General features: G+C 35.4%; 1 protein-coding gene across 13 annotated transcripts in view; it reads right to left on the bottom strand.

The window, feature by feature from the left end:
- Positions 1 to 19,953, bottom strand: part of Slc4a10 (solute carrier family 4 member 10) — a 274,758-nt gene that overhangs the window by 47,516 nt on the left and 207,289 nt on the right. For all 13 annotated transcript variants that reach the window (XM_042699499.1, XM_042699500.1, XM_042699494.1 and 10 more), the window contains 5 exons: positions 18,002 to 18,148; positions 15,347 to 15,447; positions 11,833 to 12,007; positions 11,115 to 11,248; positions 10,494 to 10,739 (listed from right to left, as the gene is read on the bottom strand). In XM_042699499.1, coding sequence (XP_042555433.1) covers positions 10,494 to 10,739; positions 11,115 to 11,248; positions 11,833 to 12,007; positions 15,347 to 15,447; positions 18,002 to 18,148 — 803 coding nt within the window. The remainder of the gene's footprint in view (positions 1 to 10,493; positions 10,740 to 11,114; positions 11,249 to 11,832; positions 12,008 to 15,346; positions 15,448 to 18,001; positions 18,149 to 19,953) is intronic.

Raw genomic sequence — 19,953 nt, forward strand, 5'->3', positions numbered from 1 at the left:
TGGGGGCCTGAACTCTGGGCCTGGGTGCTGTCCCTTGGCTCTTCAGCTCAAGGCTAGCGCTCTACCACTTGAGCCACAGCGCCACTTCCGGCTTTTTCTGCTTATGTGGTGCTGAGGAATCAAATCCAGGGCTTCAGGCATGCAAGGCAAGCGCTCTACCACTGAGCCACCTTCCCAGCCCTGCTAGTTATTTTGGAAATGGAATCTTGTATACTTTTCTGAGTGGGTGGGCCTAAAACAGTAATCATCTTCAGTAGCTAGAATGATAGGTGTGAATCACCAGTGCCTAGCCAGAAAAGTAACTTTTTAAAGAATATGTCCTCTGCTGGAACTATCCTAGACTTATACTAATGATTACAAATGAGGTAAACCAGGTAGCTTATATTTCTTTGGGTCTGGCTTACTTTACTTCATGAGATTTTTTTCCCAAGTCTTTCTATTTTCTTATGAGTAGGGCAATGTCATTCTTTCTGATGGAAGCATAGAACTCCACTGTGTATATAGCAGAGGATCACAATAGCTCAGTAGTTATGTACATAAGACCTTATAAAATGATGCTAATCGAAATGAGCTACAAGGTATAGAGACAAGAAGGTTTTTTCCTTAATGTACTCTATGCAGTTATTTATTTTTTCTTCAGTTTTTATTTTTCCTTTGTTTTACCTCCTGTTGTCACTGTTTCTTATATTGGTACCCTTTGTATTGTATATAAGTTTATCTGATTTGGGGATGGGAAGGGGAATCAGGAATGGTGAGACAAAGGGTGAACCAATGGAACAGTGATACTCACTAGACACTATGTTGGAAATGAACTTTACAAATTGCAGGGAGGAGGAGAGAAAGGATAGTCGGAGAAAATGGGTAGGGGTAACAATTACAATGTTCAATAAGAATTGTATTCATTTCCTTACTTATGTAACAGTAACCCCCTTTAAATCATCTTTAGAATAACAAATAAAGAATATGTCACATATCATTGGAAAACATCACCATCATTTGAAAATACTAAAAATATAAATACTATATCCATTATATTCTTATTTTTTTCTCATTTGGATTTCATTTCCATTCAAATAGGCATAGCTTTACCTTGAGCTCCAAATTCACAAGTTTTGAAATATTTCTCATCCTTTTGACACCTCATGTCATTGTATGATGGCAATTATATTAACTATAATCAAATGTTCACTTGTGCAACAATGTCTGCTTCAGCAGACAATAGGTTCAATGATAGTAGAGACCATGTCCTTGTTGTCATGTTTGTACCCAGATGCCCAGTACACAACATGAAGCTTTGCTTGTCATCAATTACTTTAAAAATCTTAAAGTTATTTTGTATAAAATGCTCGGCTGATTTCGATTTGAGATACATAGAAATATAAACCATAGTCCTTGCCTTTAGAAAGTTATAATCATTGTGACTTTTTTTTTACTTTAATATGTTACAGAGAAAAATTTATGAGCTTCAAAACCAAATAGACTGCCAGGCAGTGGTGGCTCACATCTGTAATCCTAATTAATCAGGAAGCTGAGATCTGGGTATAGTGGATGGAAGCCAATCAGAGTAGAAAAATCCTCAAGACTCTACCTCCAGTTAGTAAGAACAGGGCTGTTTTGAGATTTAAATGAAGATAAACATGCGTGGTTTTTTTTGTCATGGCTTCTTGAAATTAAGTATTGTTGAACCAACATAAAAAGCCTTAAAATTTCATCTTTTCAATTTTAAAAGTGTATTCTATTGTCTCATTACCAGATAATAGGACTAAAGCACTCTGTTTCTAGGTCCTCCTTCCTTTCTCTATATCCTGGGAACTCATTCTTATCTATTGTCACATAATTCTTCCCAGAACCTTGTCATGGGTCCCCTTTGTATCGGACAAAACTTATAATAAGTGTCAAGAGTTTCTATTTGACTTCTGTATACTGAGCTAGTCGAGTTTTCTGAAAAAAGTAGATATATGAAAGTAGTCAGATATACACGCATATTAGTTTGAAGGTTTGGACAGAGGAGCATGGCATTCTTTGAGGACCGAAGACCTATAAATTGACTGTTGCAATTTTGAGTTAGAGTAGGACCCAGGTGTAAGCATATATGCAGTATATATATCCATTTGGCAGGTCTTATAACATACCACATTATTTGTACCACAACATACCATTATATTTTAAATATTTCTCAGAGTTCAGGAGGCCTAGAAACCTAAGATCTAAGTGCTGGTAAGTCAATGTCCTCTGCAGCCTCTCCCTCTGCCTTATAAATGGCTGTCCTCTATTTGTGAACTCCTTTGGTCTTTTCTGAATGCATATATATCTGTAGTACTGCTTGGTGAGTCCAAAGTCCCTCTTTTTATAAGGACATCATTCAGCTTAGTTTAGGATCCATTCTCTTGAACTCATTTAACTTTACTTCTTGAAAGGATCACTCTCCAAATATGGTCATACTATGAGATGCAGAGGGTTAGAAATTCTGCTTGTGAATAGGGAGGATCACAATGCACCACACAACATTCAGCATCATTTTAGGATCAACCCTGCTGTTTCCCCCAAAGCTGGCTTTTATCATTGAAAACTCTATTACATGTTCTTTATCTATTTGCTATAAAACATAATATTTTGGAAGTAATAAAATAGTCATCTTTAGACAAAGTTGTAGTCAACTGTGCAGAGATAAGTGGGGGCTGGGAAGGTGGCTCAGTGGTAGAGCGCTTGCCTTGCATGCCTGAGGCCCTGGGTTCGATTCCTCAGCACCACATAAGCAAAAAGAAAAAAGCCGGAAGTGGCGCTGTGGCTCAAGTGGTAGAGTGCTAGCCTTGAGCTGAAGAGCTGAGGGACAGTGCCCAGACCCAGAGTTCAGGCCCCACGACTGGTCTCCCCCCCCCCCAAAAAAGAAGAGATAAGTGACAAAAGGGGGTGAATTTATACAGAACTGATCTGGACACAAACTTATTGAATCTAGCAATTACCATTAATTAGAGAACCTATTTTTTGTTATTTTTGGACTGCTAGGTGTCAGGTCGCTGGAGGAGTAAGCAGCCGGGAAAAATGTCAGGCCGCGAGGGGAAAACAGGCTGCTGTCGAGAAAGACCTCGTCCCTACCAAAAACACCATCTGAGTCCACCATTCTTCGAGTGCACTGACCTAAGACCGCTCAAATGGGCAAAACAAGCTATGTGCTACAAGTCCTCGCTCACTACAAGTTCTGCTTTTACTCTGCCTATAAAAGCTCTGATACAACTACACTCAGTGCGACCTCTTTGATCCCAAATAGGGGAGTGTGCCCGGGAGTGTACCACAATAAACTTTCCTGTCAATCATTTTATTCCTCTCTGCGTGGTCCTTTTCTCGCCTAAAATCTTACACCAGGCAGAGAATATTAATAGTTTGGGGGTTAATATATAAGAATGTTTTGCAACTAACTGAGAGGCATGGTTATACAAATTTAATTTTTCACAAATTTATTTTTTTTTCTTTTCCAGAGTTGTATCTATACTTTCATGTGTGTTTTACTTCTTTGTATGTTAAATAATAAGTATAAAATAATTAAGTCAAATATTCTAGCAATAGCATTTATCTACATTTGATGACTTCTATAAATATCTTAGAAGTATAGCATTCAGAAAAATTATCATTCCATAGGAAAAGGAAGTGTTTCTTTTACTAATGTCAGTTGTTAGCAATGCCTGGAAGCGTAATTAAGAGTGTATAGTATGTAGCTGTGACACAAAACATCCAATAATATTGAGATCAATGAATGAATAATGCATTGATATTTTACAAAAACCAGAAGAATTAGTTCAGTCTTTTCCGGTATACACCTTGAGAAAAACTACCAACATCTACACAACATCCAATACTGGCATTCCATTAATTTCCCAACAATTAAGACAAAGCTGAGTCATAAAAAGAGTCCACATCATCTAATCAGAAAAAGCATTACATTAAAAATGGCTTGTACTCCATGCTTCATTTCATTATTGGTAAGTCATAACTCATCAACTTCTATAAAACATTTTTTTCTGCTTCACAGAATTTCAGTAATGAAAAAGTAAAAGCATCCAGAGGAACCTTGAAGAGAAAAAGTGCTACTCGCTTGAAAATAGAACTTTAGAGAACTCAAAACTTATTTAACTAAACTTTAGAAATAAATTGCTACATAAGTGATTGGTAGATCTATTGCTCACATTTTGTAGATATATACTTGAACTAATTGCCCAATTTTACAGGTCTTTGTTACTGGTTTTATGTTTCTTTTACAATTGACTTTAAGGATCAGAATTCTCATGAAATTTTTGGAAGATCATTTTATACATATACTAGTTTAGGAAACTAACTGTTGCTTATTTCTAGTGTGTTTGTACTTGTATCAGTAGTTGAGAAGTGATGCTTTATGGACATTTTAAAATTTTAGTAGTTGGAATAACTATTCAGAACTCGAATGAACTAGCAGAAAATATGTAAATTACACTGCTATGTATCTCATCAAAGCAAAGAATACTATTTATTAGTAATACATACTGACATACATATTAAACACATTTTTACTGAGGAATATGGGCAAAACATCTGCTATAACCTATTTTACCAGCTCACTGCAGAGCCAGCTCTTTTATTTTAGGTGCATTAATTTAAGCTTTCATGAAAAATTCACTCATGGATGATGTGACACTATGTCATAGGCAGAAATCTGGTATTGTTTTAGCTAATATCTATTACCAAAAATGGCGGACCAGAGAATCAGTTAACACATTAAGCCTTGAGTACTACGTCTAGAGCTTGAGACTACACAGGTCACTATCTATATTCTTATATCCTCTCTTGGCAAGAGGCGAGATCTCATAGTTATCAATGTGTAGAAGTCTTTTCTGGAGTACGGCCTCTCTGTGCTAATGCTAGCAGGACTCTTGATCTGAATATTCTTCCCATGGACAGCATACACATATTAACACATGTCTTCCAGTGTAAATTAAAACATGACTATTTCACTCAAAAGACTTCAGAATAGATTCATAAATCTAGGTCAATTTAGGAAGCAAAGAAAAATTGGGTCAGTACTTCATAGACTATGAACTCTCTGAAATCAATCAATTCATCTCACTCAAATATAACATGTGGCCATTCAATGCATCTTGTAAAAAGAAAACAAGTAACTAGCAATTCCTGCTTAGTAACCGCCTTCTGATATTAAGTGATAGAATAGATCTCTTTTTTCATTGTTATTTAACAAGAAAAAGAAGAAGAATTTATTTAAGACTTCTAATTGTAAAAAGGAAAATCACTGAAAGTGGAGATGAAAATGCACTGCTGGAAACCACTTTAAAAGTTTGTACTGATATCTACTAGTCCCCTAGCACTCTGCAGGAAGAAAAATGAAGATATATGAAATTAGTCCTCAAACACTCAAAATACATGAAGGGTAGTGAGAATGAAACAAGTAAGTAATAAACTATTATAGTTGATACTTTAAGCAGTGACAACAAGATTGTATTGTTAAAACTAGAATTTGATTCAGGCAAAAGAATGAAATTATGTTGAATGTACATAATGTAAAAATTTAGCTATGTAACTTGAAGGTAGGGATGGGAAGGGAAAATGGGGGGAAAGGATAGCAGGGATAATATTTATCAAAATTCTTTGTTCTCATAACCTGACATGGAATTGTAACCTCTTTGTATAACTACTTAAAAATTTAAAAAGAATTAAATCATACTTGTCTCTCACCATATACAAAAAACCCCAACCTCCCACAAACTGGATTAAAATAACCACATAAAGCTTAAGACCATAAACCCACTAGCAGGGGTCAAGTGTTGGAGGTTACAATTCAACTTACACAGTTAAATTTTTACATTATGTACATTCAAAATAATTTCATTCATCTAAGATATATGCTTTTTCCAAAAAAAAAAAAGACAGGGAGAAATGCTCAAAAGCATCAGTCAAATGCATATCTATACCCCAACGAGAAAAGAAAATCACCTCACTCAAATAGAAATGACTATTATGGGGGGAGGGGGGAAATGGAAGAAAGGAAAGAACAGAAAAGGAAAAAAAGTGCTGCCTACAATGTAGTGAAAAGGAAATTCTTGCATTGTTGGTGGTAATGTATTGTCATTGTGGAAAACCGAATGTAAGTTCCTCAAAATACTAAAAATAAAACTACTACTATATGATCTAGCAATCCCAACATTTTGTATATCCAAAGGAAAGGAAATCAAAGAGACCATCTATACCCTCACACTCACTGTAGCAAATATTTATTACAGCCGAGAAGTAGAAACAACCCAAGTGTTCTCAACTAATGAATAAAGAAAATGAGGTGTTGAGGATTTAGCTCAGTAGGGTTGGGGATTTAGCTCAGTGGAAGAGCACTTGCCTGGCAAGTGCAAAGCCCTGAGGTTGGTCCTCAGCTCTAGAAAAAAAAAGGAAAATGAGGCATATCTGTGAATATATATGTTCATATATATTCATATATATATATATTATCCAGCCATACAAATGTAATTTGTAACAATCAGGATAAAACTAGAGGTCATTTTGTTGAGCAAAATAATCCAGGCATAGAAAGAAAATACTATGTGATCTCATTGATATGAAAAGTTTAAAAAAATTACTCTCATAGAAGCTGACAGTAGAATGTGGTTTTTGATGTATATATCATCATACGATATAAAGTTCTTTACAATATATCTTTATTTCCCAAAATTTCTAGATGAAATCTTAAGAATAGTAGTAAAGACCATGGAAACAAGCACAGTTGTCTTTATGTGCTTGGGTGATGTCCATTATTTTGCAACATGTTCAGTTGTTAATCACTAAGTAGTAAGGGTCACTTGACCATGTCTGTATTTGATGTTAGCTTTATTAGAAATAAAGTTAGAGCATGGTTTCTAACATAAAGGAGATGGAAATTTAGTTGAAGCATTGAGAAAAATGACATTGAGTATCATGTCAGTCATTACCAATTATTCAAAACAGACCACTCATTACCACAGGTTGCATAGAGTACTAGAGAAAGTGCTGGAGTAAACAAAACTAGTTTCAAAAATCAAAAAACAAAACATTTTCTCATCACTTCATAGTGAGAATTTATTCAGCAGCTTCACAATTGCTATATTTGACTTAACTCGTGTTTACATATATATGAACAACTACATACTCAGACTCTACACTTTGCTTTGGTCCAACTATTTTCAAGAGTGAGTTCTTATCTCTCTTTAAGTAGCCGTCTTTCAGAAGTTTAGATTATTATTATACTTTGAAGAAATATTTTATCTTACATAAGCAGCACATTTTATTCTATTTTTGCCATTACTTAAAATCAAATCAACCAAGAAAAAATTATTTCCTCAAACTCATTACTTATTGCTAACTTGACATATTCAGTTTGATCATCTGGAGATTTCATACACATATATATATTCAAAACTACATAGATTATCTTATCACTTGCTCTTGGCATAATTAATAATAAATAATGACAGACATTTTATAATTTAGTTGGTAAACTATGAATTGAAGCAAATCTTCATATAGTAGATAGAAGTACAAATATCTGAAGTGTAGATTCTGAGAATAATGGCTATTTCCCAATGTTTTCCACTGAACAAAATATATGGTATAAATGGCATATATGCAAATATAATTATTTTAATTTTGCAAATCCACAATCTTAAATATAGTATGTATAGGATATATACTTTCTAAAAAATTTTTCTAATAAAATCTGTGAAAGCACAAGGACAGCAACATCTAAAGCTGAAAACTTTAGCCAAGAATTAATATAATGATTAATATGATCACTACAACAAGAAAACCACACAAGTTTCACTTGAGCTTCATGAAGCACAGTCATGTTTTGTGTAAAAGCATGAGATTATATAAAACACTATTACCAGATACTAATTAATTTTCTCTAATAAACATTACAAAAAGAACATTAGTAAACATATACTTTATATATAAAACATAAGATATTGATTTTCTTTTTCCAAAATGTAATAGCTCTACTTGATCACAGACATGTATAAAATCTGGAAATTAATAAATAGATTTCAACATATGAGAGAAAACACGCTACTGTGTCCTTCTAAGAAGCCAGGCCATCATAGTGTAAAAACCACAGTGAGGAGCCAGTACAGTAGTTAGTCAGCCCTGCATGTCCCAGGAAGACTTGCTAGCTCCTGTTACACTCATTTCAGGTAGCAGAGGACACAAAAACCCCACCATCTATCAGGTTGAACCAGTTTTTCTACTATTCCCACTCCCTAATTTCAGTGGAGGAGGACACACAAGCTGTGAGGACATGGTGATCACCACACATTCATGCTTACTCTTCAAGTAATTCAAATTTAGGTACTACAGTTTTCCAAGAAAAACGACCTTGTGCAGATCCATTTTAGGAAGCAGAGAAAGTGAAGATCTGAGCCACTCCTCTCTGATCAGCATGATAGGGAGGGATTATGGACACTTGCAGCTATCAAATTATCCTCTTCTCATCTGTTTTACTTAATCTCACTATGTGTCTCACGTCTGGAAATCTTCAATTCCATGCTTAGGTCTCTCCATCATCATTATAGTTTTCTTCCCTCTGCTTATTTGCTTATTTTCAAGTACATTTAACTTTTCTATCACAAATTGTCCTGGTGACCTCATTGTCCCCTTCATTGGACACCAGAATGCCCTATATATTCTCTTTTCCTTTCTTTACCACCTACTTCCTTTTTAGTATTTCCATACACTGGCTTCTCAAAATCCAGTGTGGGGCTGGGAAGGTGGCTCAGTGGTAGAGTGCTTGCCTTGCATGCATGAGGCCCTGGGTTTGATTCCTCAGCACCACATAAACAAAAAAAAGAAAAAAAAAAAGTCAAAATCCAGTGTGTTTCCTTATGTTATCAAGGATCTTTTACAAATACTTTTCCCAACCAATCTGTCTTTTCCTCTGTAGATTTCTTGACTCAGTCTTTTCTCTTGCTTTCTATTACTGACTCATAACATCTTTCCTTCTTTCCTTCCTTCTTTCCTTCTTCTCCTTTTCCCTTCATTTGCCCCTCCTACTATCCTTCCTCTTTCCCTCCCTTCCTTTTATCCTTCTGCTGACTTGCAAACTTTTTTCACTGTTCCACCATAACACTATGAATGTTATCTTGCACTTAATTCTTCCTTTTCCAGACTTTTACCTTTCTACATCATTCACCTGTGTCCCTCACTCTGAAATATCTAAGAATCTGCCACTAAGGCTGGCAGAACGGTGAAAAGGGCAGGCAAGTGGTGTCTTCCTACCACTTCAAACAAAATTTTCAGCTTTTATTCCTTATATTTGTTCTACCTCGTTTCCTTTGGAGAATTTATTTATATTCATTGCCATTCTAAAACTGGCATCAAAGTAATAAAACCTAGTTTCATTTCTTGTTTTACCACTATCCATCTGACTTCAGACAAATATTACAAAGCTTTAATGAATCTTCTATATCCAGGCCTTTGCATGCTCTCTGTCTGAACTACCTTCTTGCCCAATTCTTAGCACCTTCCTAACCCTTATTGTTGTTGTATTTTTTAATTCTATGTTACTTCCTACAGAAACCTATTCAAACCTCGAATCTCAGAACTGTGTACTCTAATGCAGCGCTATAGCATTCTCTTGCAAGCTCAGATCCAACACTCCTCTTATCAACCTCTAATAGTAAGGAATGCTTTAAAGGATTTGAGGTCATAGAGCTATTTATAGGAAAAGCCTTGGAAGTTGATGCAGAAGTCATACTTGTTTTTGTAAAGAATATATTCATGCACTTGCTATATAAAAATCAATGCAAAGGTGCAATCAAATAATCTTTAAATAAACATCAGTTGCAATAGCCACATATACTCTACAGATGCATCCTCAGAGAAATCTTCAACTGCTTGTGTTTATGAAAGAACAATAGATCCAATCCCATTATTAATTCTGAACAATAAAATAAACTTGCAACAACTAACATACTAATATTTATATCTTGTCACATATTCTAAAACAAAATCAAATTTAAATTCAGTGCTTTCATTCATGTTTTTATAATACTTTCAAGCATCAATTTGTACAATTTAGATTCAGTTTCTCTCACTGCTTTAAATCTACAATCTTATAGTTTCATTACTATGTTTCTTTGAATTTTAGTAAATTGAAAAGATCTTAAGAAAGACAAAAATAAAATGTATCATTTGCAAAAGCAAAACCAATACACATTAAAGTTGCCCTGATCCATTAGCTACTTATTTTAAGTAAAACTTGAAAAATAGAGATTTAGAAATATATTCTTGGCAGAGATTGTATAATGAGAATCAGATGCCTGACTGATTAGATGACTTTAAAAATCCTATTCAGTTTTGAAAATTCAGGATGTAGGTCATGAATCAATTTAAGGCACACTCTCTGCAGAGTACTTCTTCATATTTCTTTTAACAATAGCATTATTTGTATAAAGAAAAGCCCTGAAGCCAGGAGGGGAAGTTGTACTTACGAGTATTGGGTCAGCAGTTCTAAATCATTATGCATGTTGATTGGATATGCTTCACTGAGTTCAAACAACTTCTCCAAGGCCTCATAAATAAAAATGATGCAAATAAGTGAAGCAAAAGCTTCTTCAGTAAACCTGGTGATGTAGCAGACAAGGGAACTTGCATCTGTAGCCACAAGAATAATACATAGTGTTGCAGTCCAAAGTCCAATGCTGGCTCGTAAAGATAGGTATGACAGCCCATATTCTCTAGGAGGAAAAGGAAAGAGAGTAGAAAGAAGGTCATTTTACAGATCTGCCTTCATTTTAAATAAGTGAAGATAAGCCTAACTCAGGAAGTGTGTCAATATCATTCACATCCCATGAGTATCTAAAATCAAGACTGTGAATAGGATATCCTAAGTAGACAAAACTAAGGATTTCTCAGTGTTTAGAACTTCATCTTAATTTTAAAACAGATATTATATAACAATATACACCAATCTTTAGCTCTTTCTTCATCTTCATGAAGAAAAAAGAATGACAAAACTGAATCAAATCACCTACTTTTCCCTCTTCCAGGAGGGGAATAAACACAGAAAAGACAAAGAAACGGGCTAAAAGCCAAATGAATATAACACTTACTTGCAAAACTTAAACAAAATCTTTTCAAACACCAAAACTGGTCCTGTACTGCCTAATATGGTAAGAGGCTGTCCACCAAAGAGAGAATAGGCTATCCCAGTCATAGATGCTCCAAAGAGAGATTCAATTGCACTCTGCAGAAACATAAATTGTACTGTTACATAAGCTGGACAGACAACCATTGTAATAGGGGAGAACATGTTTAAAATAGACTAATATGCACTTTCTACTCCAATGGAAAATGTCTTAACAACACTTCTCAGGATGTAGGGAATTAACATGAGAAATGGGCCAATGGTGGACAGAAAATGAATGGGCAAATGAGAAGTTTCCTTAACACCTTCTGGTTGCACCTGACTCTGTTTTCTTAGAAAAAGTTTAGATATGTTCAAGATTAGTGTCTAAACAATAACATGTCTCAAATACAAGGAAATTTCTTCCTGTAAGGTAAGAAGAACCATAGTCTAAAACATGCCTAGAATCAGGGTGAGAGGGAGTAGATGATGGCAGAACTTGTACAAAGCTCAGGAATAAACTGTTTTGCGACATCCCATTTCCAGATTCCCAGTTTCATTAGCCATCCAGGAAACCCATATGAAATTTCTTTGTCAGACCATATATCAAATCTTCAAAACCCGAAGTCAAATGCTCACTTATTTAACTATAAAAGTTGAAAGCAGATAAAGCTTCAAAGTACAGAGAAAAGTATAATACATACTATACGACCTTCCGTTGCTTCTCCCAGCAGTCCTCCAAAGGTGATGACGGGAGACATACACGCGCAGTAGAGAAACAGAAAAGATGCTAAGCACTGCAGGCTGAAAGCATCTCTGAAGTCACTCCAGAAGAATGGAGCTTTTCTTTTGATATCTAAAATAAGTCCCCCAAAAATCCTAAGACATGGGGGAGGGGGGAAACACAATAGTGAAACCCAAATATAAAAAAACACATAAACCAAAATGCTCATTTGCTCTGTTGCCAGGTCACAGTCTAGGTTTTCCATCAGCAGAGGTGAAACCCACATTAACCTGCTACATTGCATCACAGTGAGCTACAGGGATGGATTTGTACCACTGTGTTCATGCCAACAACTAAAAACAAAACAAAACAAAACCTCAGGTTCTCTCAAGCAAGGTTCAGAGCCGTTCATCCACCAAATTTGAAATTTAAGGAAATTTGAAATTAAGGAGATTTAAGGAATCTTCTAATCTCTCTGCCATTTCTATATCAAGCTACGATCCTAAACTTACACCTACCATGCCCCTCAATCATTGCCAGTAGTTTCTAATTGTTTACATTCCATTTAGCATAGCAGGAAGTAAGGGAAGGGAGGGATTAATGTCTTTTGTAAATGTCAATAGTGAATATCACATCACCCTAGAGAGAAAAAGGCAGTGTTTAACCATGTCTCCAGTTGCCTACTCCCTCTCCCCAAAAAAATTTTTTTCCTCATCTAATATTGCTCCAGACATCTAAATGGACCTTATAAATAACAGCAATGCTTCATTAAGACTCCAGGCTCTTAATTTTTAGAAAGCTAGGAGATTGATCTTATAATAACCAAAGTATAATTTTGATCCACTATTGCCTAAATATATTCTAAGACCCATCCTTCACAAGATAATTATGACCTTCCTTGGAATAATCTATTTAGTCCAAATAAATTAAAAAATACATAGAAACATTTAGAAGAACTGTTGGGCCATTATTAAATTGTAGAATGATGTTAAAATTTGAAGATGAATTGTTGTAACCTATTAAAAATGAGAACATTAGTAAACAGGTATTCTAATTCTCTGACCACGTCATAATATTTAGACTTAATGATTGACTTGAAAATCCTTTCTATTTCATGAAATAAATGTTATATTAAAGTGAATAAGATTACAGTGATGTTTCTACATAAATGTTAATGGTGAAAATTTATATTATTAAATTAGATGTAGTGTCACAAAACCATAATCCAAGCTGAGACTTGCAAGTTAGAGGCTAGACTAGTTTCATATCATGAGTTCCAGGCTACATTGCAAATTCTGTCTCAAGAAAAAAAGTCACAAAACAAAAACTGAAAACCTACTATGCACCAAAGTTAAAGTTCTGGCTGTGTGCTGAATATTCTTTAGTTATACATACAAAAATGTTAAATCTTTATTATTTATATTATGAATAGGTGTAATCATTTGGAAGTCTTAGTCTCAATTAAAAAAAAAAACTGTTCTCTAGAGAACTAAATTCCAGCTGCTCTTGAAAGATGTATATATTCAGAGTAACAAAAAATTATTTTTAAAATTTCTCTTGTCCAACATAAACATACTAGCTAATATTAACAGAGATCTTTTAAGAATGTAGAATCCATTTTCCCTAGCCATTGCTTCCTCCGTGAAGGATTGAGAATGAAATTTGAATTGAAAAAAGAAGACATTTGAAACTCAGAGACACTTGCAGAGAACCTGTGAAAGTCATATATACACACAGCTCACCGTGGGTCCCTCTACTTGTGTTTGGCACATGTGAATTTTTACTGTTGAATGATTTTTGTTTCTGAATAAAATGTTACCTTGTCGAAGTCACAATTCAAAACCTATTTACTATATTAGCATATGTATTTATTTCTGATTATATCCCACCTGATCCCAAGAGGATTTTGAGGTGGTTATGAACTATTTATTAGTAATTAATATTCATAATTTTGATTAGACCACAGCTTTCTAATTAATTACCTATTAGAGCACACATTAATCTGAATAGCTGTTATATAACTGTGTAATAAATGTGCCTTTAGCAGTAAAAATCTAAATCCAGAAGTGGGAGATCATTACAGAGAACAGTGCAAGAGCAGCCCAGATGTACACCAGCAATTCCAGGAGAGCAGATGAGTAATGGATACTTCAAGTCATGTCAGCAACAGAATCTGTGGAAGAACTCTGGAGAAGCGAAGATACCGGATATTGGTGACCTGGGAGGATTTAGGAAGCAGTAAGGAAAAGTGAACTCGAAAAAAAAAAAACTAAGCTATGTGGCATGTTATACCTGAGAGAGAAAGAAAAAAAAACCAAAACCCACAAAAAAAATAAGGTAGACAAGTGAATGAAGAAAGGAAGGGGAGATGAGAATGCAGTCATGATATTCAATGCATTTCCTACAAAACTAAAATAAATTAAGGGAGAAGTTGAGATGAGAGGGATGGGAGAGAATGATGAAAGGGGTGACACTGATCAGGATGCATGGCACTTATAAACTGATTTGTCAACTGTACAGTAACTTAAAGATAATAAACTACAATTAATAAAATAAAGGACTGCATTTGAGAGTATGAAAACAAAACAGAATGATTAGCAAAGCTTCCAGTGAAAGGAAAAGGAAAAAATTCAATCATCTCAAATTAGGTATCAAACCTGAGGAAGATGTTAAAGGACAATTCCTCAGAGACAAACATAGATCAAGGGAGGAGGGGGAAAACCACAGGTGAATTAAAATGCAGGTGAATTAAAATGCAGAGTTGTCAGGAACTGGAAAGTCAGTTTAGAGGACACAAAGGCTGAAGTATAGGAAATGGCCTGAGGGTTTGGGGGAACCAATCCTGCAAAGCCTTGCAATTGCCTTTAATTATGATGGAAGCTGTACACACAAATTCCCTGAAGAGAGACCCACCCAAGGGTTTCTGATTTTCTGCTCACACATTGCTTGGAGAGAGACAAGCTGTCAAAAAAAACATAAAGAACCATTTTATGAAATAAATTGAAGCTTTCATCTCTTCAAAGATGTGTGATTAGAAAAATAGATTGTATAGTTCTTTCAAATCACAGGCATAATAATAAAAACTACCATTATATACATCCTACTTGCACTTAATGAGATAAAGTCCACAGTCCTGAGTTTCTTGGTATTTAGTTTTATTTCCATCCTGAACGTGAAGCTTTCAAAAGGCTCTTTTGGAAGAGTCTATTGACAATTTCCACATTCAGTCTGAAAGTCTATGAATACATCTTATGTACAGCAAAATGAAAGACTAGACTAGAGAAGATAAAAATGGACTGGTGTATCCACTGCTCTGGTTTAACAGTAATGACAATCAGTATTACTTCAGAGAGATCAAATTAATTGACATTTTCAATCTCAAAGAGTAGTGTTAAAAGTGTGGAATTAACTAGATCTCAAAATAGCTATTCGTGACAGACAATCATGAGATGTCATCTGGTCCTTGAAGTCCCACAGAAGTGATTTTCACTAACCTTCCAGTTCGCTCTAACTCAGGTCCACTATGGCCTCCGTGGGGTTCAGCTTCCCCATGAGCTGCTGTTCCATTGGGTACAGTAGGAATCTTTCTCTTCTCCTGCAGGAAGTTTCATTGTTTGTTGCTTTTTTTATTGTCAAGGTGATGTACAGAGGGGTTACAGTTACGTAAGTAAGGTAACAAGTACATTACTTGTCAAACTTGTTACCCCTTCCCTCATTTTTCTCCCACTTTCCTTTCCCCCAACCCCCTCCAAAATTGTAAAGGTCGTTTCCAACATATTGTCTTGTGAATATCGCTGTTGCATTGGTTCTTTCCTTGTCCTTCATCTCACCATTCTGTTGTTCCCCTTCCCTTCCCTAATTCAGATAAACAGATATACAATACCAGGGTACCAAAATCAAATATAGTGACAACAGGGGATATAGCATAGGGGGAAAAACATACAAAAGAAATAAGAAATCACATAGTACATTAAAAACAATAACAACAAAGAGAAGTGTCTAGTCTCCATGTCTTGGAGTTCATTTTGCTCAGCATTATCTTATTTGGTCATATGTATGTAGCTATTGAGCTATTCTGCTCATCTGCTAAGATTATACTAGATGTCTTTATTGCAAATAAAGGAAACCATGGGACCTATGTTTCTTTGGGTCTGGTATTAATTTTAAATAACAATAATTTGTTTTTTTCTCTTGAAGTAATCAATATGCAGAGTGGCTAAAAATCCAGATTTTATATTGTCTGTTTGACCTCTCGTGTGTTATGTAATGTAGTTTCCTGAAACTTCAGGAAGCTTTTTTTTGGCCCCTTTATTAGGGTAACAACAGTGCCAATTCTACAATGTAAGTAGCAAGGAAGAAAATTACCCACTATTTTTAAGCTATTTCCCCTCTATAATCCATCTCACATCTTCCTACCCAAGAAATAATTTATAAGTCTCGGTGACTCATAGACAGAAATACTATGGCAAAAGGAAGCTTCTAATTGAACCCATGGCAAATTAACTGAAGTTTATGTAACTGCTATTTTCTCTTAGAGTTATTCCACCCACTTTTGTCAGTGACAAGGATTTTTGAAAAAAAAATCCGAAAGCTACTACGTAATGCTACCTATGGTGATGTGAGAGTTCACTGTCTTTGAATGCATTTAAAAGGATAGTACAGAATTTTAAACAGATAGAACTTTGACAAGAGAGTGCACAGCATGAGAGAAACTATGTTAAGGGTAGTACAAGTGATTATAATTACTGACACAAAAGTCTAATAAATATTTATTTTCAGGATTATTCCTTGAGGTGACTGGTTATCCTTTTAACTAAAAGGAACAAGTCTTCAAAATTCTGTGATTTGTATATATTGATTTCCCACCTATAACTAATCAGAAACTCTACTAAGTTCAGGGTTGTCACTTCAGAACAATGTTTACACCAGACTGGAATTCACAGGACTAAAGTCTGAAAGAAAGTCTAAATAATCCTCTACTGTGAGGATTATTATAGAAGGCAGTTTAGTAGAAGCAGAGGTAGCAAACTGGTGGGATTGCTTTGCAAACATTTGGCTACCAATCTCAACAGTCATCTCTTCAATAAGAAAATGGATTCAAACGATAGCAACACTTTACTTTTATCTTTCAGGAATATCTCATGGATAAAATATTCAGTTACTTTTCATAGACAGAGTTTAAGATTTTTGTTTGTTTGTTTTTTGTTCTTTTTTTTTTTGTCAGTGATGGGGCTCAAACTAGAGGGCCTGGAAGCTGTCTCTGAGCTCTTTTTGCTTTACCACTTTAGGTCACAGCCCAACTACCAGTTTTTGGATAGCTAAATGAAGATAAGAGTCTCATAGACTCTCCTGCCTAGGCTGACTTCAAACCACAATCCTCAGATCTCAGCTTCCTGAGTATTACAGTCATGAGCCACCAGGGCTGGGATGCGTTTTACATTTTTATACTATGTATCCACATAAAAACACTGCAAATGTAATCATTGTAATATTAGTTCTTGCCAGTTTTCACAGTGATCAGTAACATGGAATTTTCTACATAATATAATTAAAACATGCCTTTAAGTTTTCTTGTCACAATGAGAATAGGCTTTATCTCGGTCCATATTCTACATGGCTATTATTTTTCTCCAGTGGGATTTCTTTTTTGGGGGGGAGGGCTAAAGTTTTCCCAGGTATATGAGATTTATTTTGTGGTTTAGGACCAAAATGCCAAACTTCTCAGGGAAATGTGTGTTCTAAACAAGAGTTTGTAAATTCAGGGTTCTCATTTCTTCTCTTCTCATTAATAACACAAGTCTTTTGAATCTTTCTAATGGGCTCTACTATTTCTACAATTTCAGGGATATGTATTTGAAGACAATAAAATAGAATTTTAAAGATTTTTTTTCTATTTTAAAGATTTTTTTTTCTATCCTGGTGCATTGTCTCTAAGCTTCTATATGCTCAAGGCTAGCACTCTACCACTTGAGCCATGTGCTACTTCCAGCTTTTTCTGAGTAATTTATTGGAGATGAGTCTCATGGACTTTCCTACCCAAGCCGTCTTGGAACCATGATCCTCAGGTCTTAGCCTCCTGAGTAGCTAGGATTACAGGTGTGAGCCACTGGTGCCTGACTAGATTGTTTTTTTTTTTTAAATATACATACCTGGGAAGGAACGTTCTTGGGAGGCTCTATTCGAATGCTGGGGTCCCACTCCCCAGGAGGGAGAACAGTGACCTGATCCAGAAACTCATCAATCCCTGACACCAAGTCATTACGATCTTTAGCTTTGTAAGCGACATCATGGAACACCTGTGACAGGAAGACAAATATTGTTTGTAGTTTTTTAAATATCTTAATGTCCTCAGTATTTCCCACGTTTCTCCCAGGTGATGTTAGTGTTTTGAATAGACAGCTCTCATTCTAAAGAAGTTTGTAATGTAAAAATCATAGTTTACTTTGTGTATCTGCACAGATTGTTTTGTTTGAATGCTAGAATGACTGTGGAAATTTCTGGAGGCAAGGAATCAGAAAAAGGGAAAGGAGAATGAAATGAAGCCCTTTACAAAATAATTAATTCTTAAAGCTACACAGAAGTTATTTATGCGCTGGACAGATAAAAACATTCTGGAGGAAGTCTTTGATTAAAGATAGAGATCAAATTATATTATAAATGGTTTATGGCATGAATCCAGGCATGCAAAAATGTTTTTAATGTACTTATAATGTACTATGTGATTTTTTTTGTTTCTTTTGTATGTTCTCCCCCCCTCCCCATGGTATAACCCCTGTTTTCACTGTATTTGATTCCGGTACCCTGAATCTTGTATATATACTTTTCTAATTTGGGGAGGGGAAGGGAAAAACAAAATGCTTAAATAGGGATACAGGGTGACCCATTTTAACAATGAGATGTACAAGACACTATGTTGAAAACAAACTTTACAACTTGTGGGGAGGAGTTGAAGAGGTGGGGAGGGAAGGGATTGTAGGGGAAAAACAAAGGAGGAGGTAACAATGTTTAACAGGAAATGTACTCCTTACCTTACTCATGTAAATGTAACCCCTCTGTACACTATTTTGAAAATTAAAAAAACACATATTTTTTTTTAAAAAGCTGGGGGCTGGGAAGGTGGCTCAGTGGTAGAGTTCTTGCCTCACATGCATGAGGCCCTGGGTTCAATTCCTCAGCACCACATAAGCAGAAAAGGCTGGAAGTGGCACTGTGGCTCAAGTGGTAGAGTGCTAGCCTTAAGCTGAAGAGCTCAGGGACAGTGCCCAGTCCTAGAGTTCAAGCCCCACAACTGACCAAAACAAAACAAAAACAAAAACAAAAAAACGAAAACAAGAAACTTTAAAAATAATTTAAGCTGGTTTTTAAACCAAGCATTGTGGAACACATTTGTAATCCTAGCTCTTGGGAAGTCTGAGGCCAGCTTAGCTTCAATAGTACTTAAAAAAATTAGTATTTGTTTCCATTTTGGAAATAGTGTTAAAATTAGTATTTCAGTTACTATGGGCATGTATTTATTTATTTTTTATTGTGAAAATACCAAATAGAGGGGTTACAATTACATGGGCAAGATAATGAGTACATTTCTTATCAAGCATTGTTGCCTCCTCCTTTGTTTCCCTTCTTATCCCTTCCCAACTCCCACCCTCCCCCCCCAACCACGGCCAAAGTTGTAAAGTTCATTTTTCGACATAACAACTTGTACATCTCATTGTTGCAATGGGTCCACCTGTATCCCTATTTAAACGATTTGTTTTTTCCCTTCCTCTCCACAAATTATACCAACATCAAATACAGTAAAAGCAGGGGGTTATACCATGGGGGAGGGACATACAAGGCATGTATTTATATAGTGAAGAAGGTATATTTCCATATGAAATGAGTTTTCAGCACACATGCCCTAGAGTAGACAAGTGGATCCCAAAAATTTAGTACATACACACAATGGAATTTTACTCATCCATTAGAAAGAATAAGATGTTTTCAAGGAAATGGATGGACCCAAAACAAATCAAGTTAAATGAAGCAAGCCACGCTCAAAGGCACAAACAGCATGTGTATTCTCTCATATGTAAAAGCTAGATCAAAATACAACTGGACATGA

This window comes from Dipodomys spectabilis, unplaced genomic scaffold (genome assembly GCF_019054845.1).
Source record: "Dipodomys spectabilis isolate Male_0828 unplaced genomic scaffold, ASM1905484v1 ptg000256l, whole genome shotgun sequence".
In the NCBI taxonomy this organism is placed as follows: Eukaryota; Metazoa; Chordata; class Mammalia; order Rodentia; family Heteromyidae; genus Dipodomys; species Dipodomys spectabilis.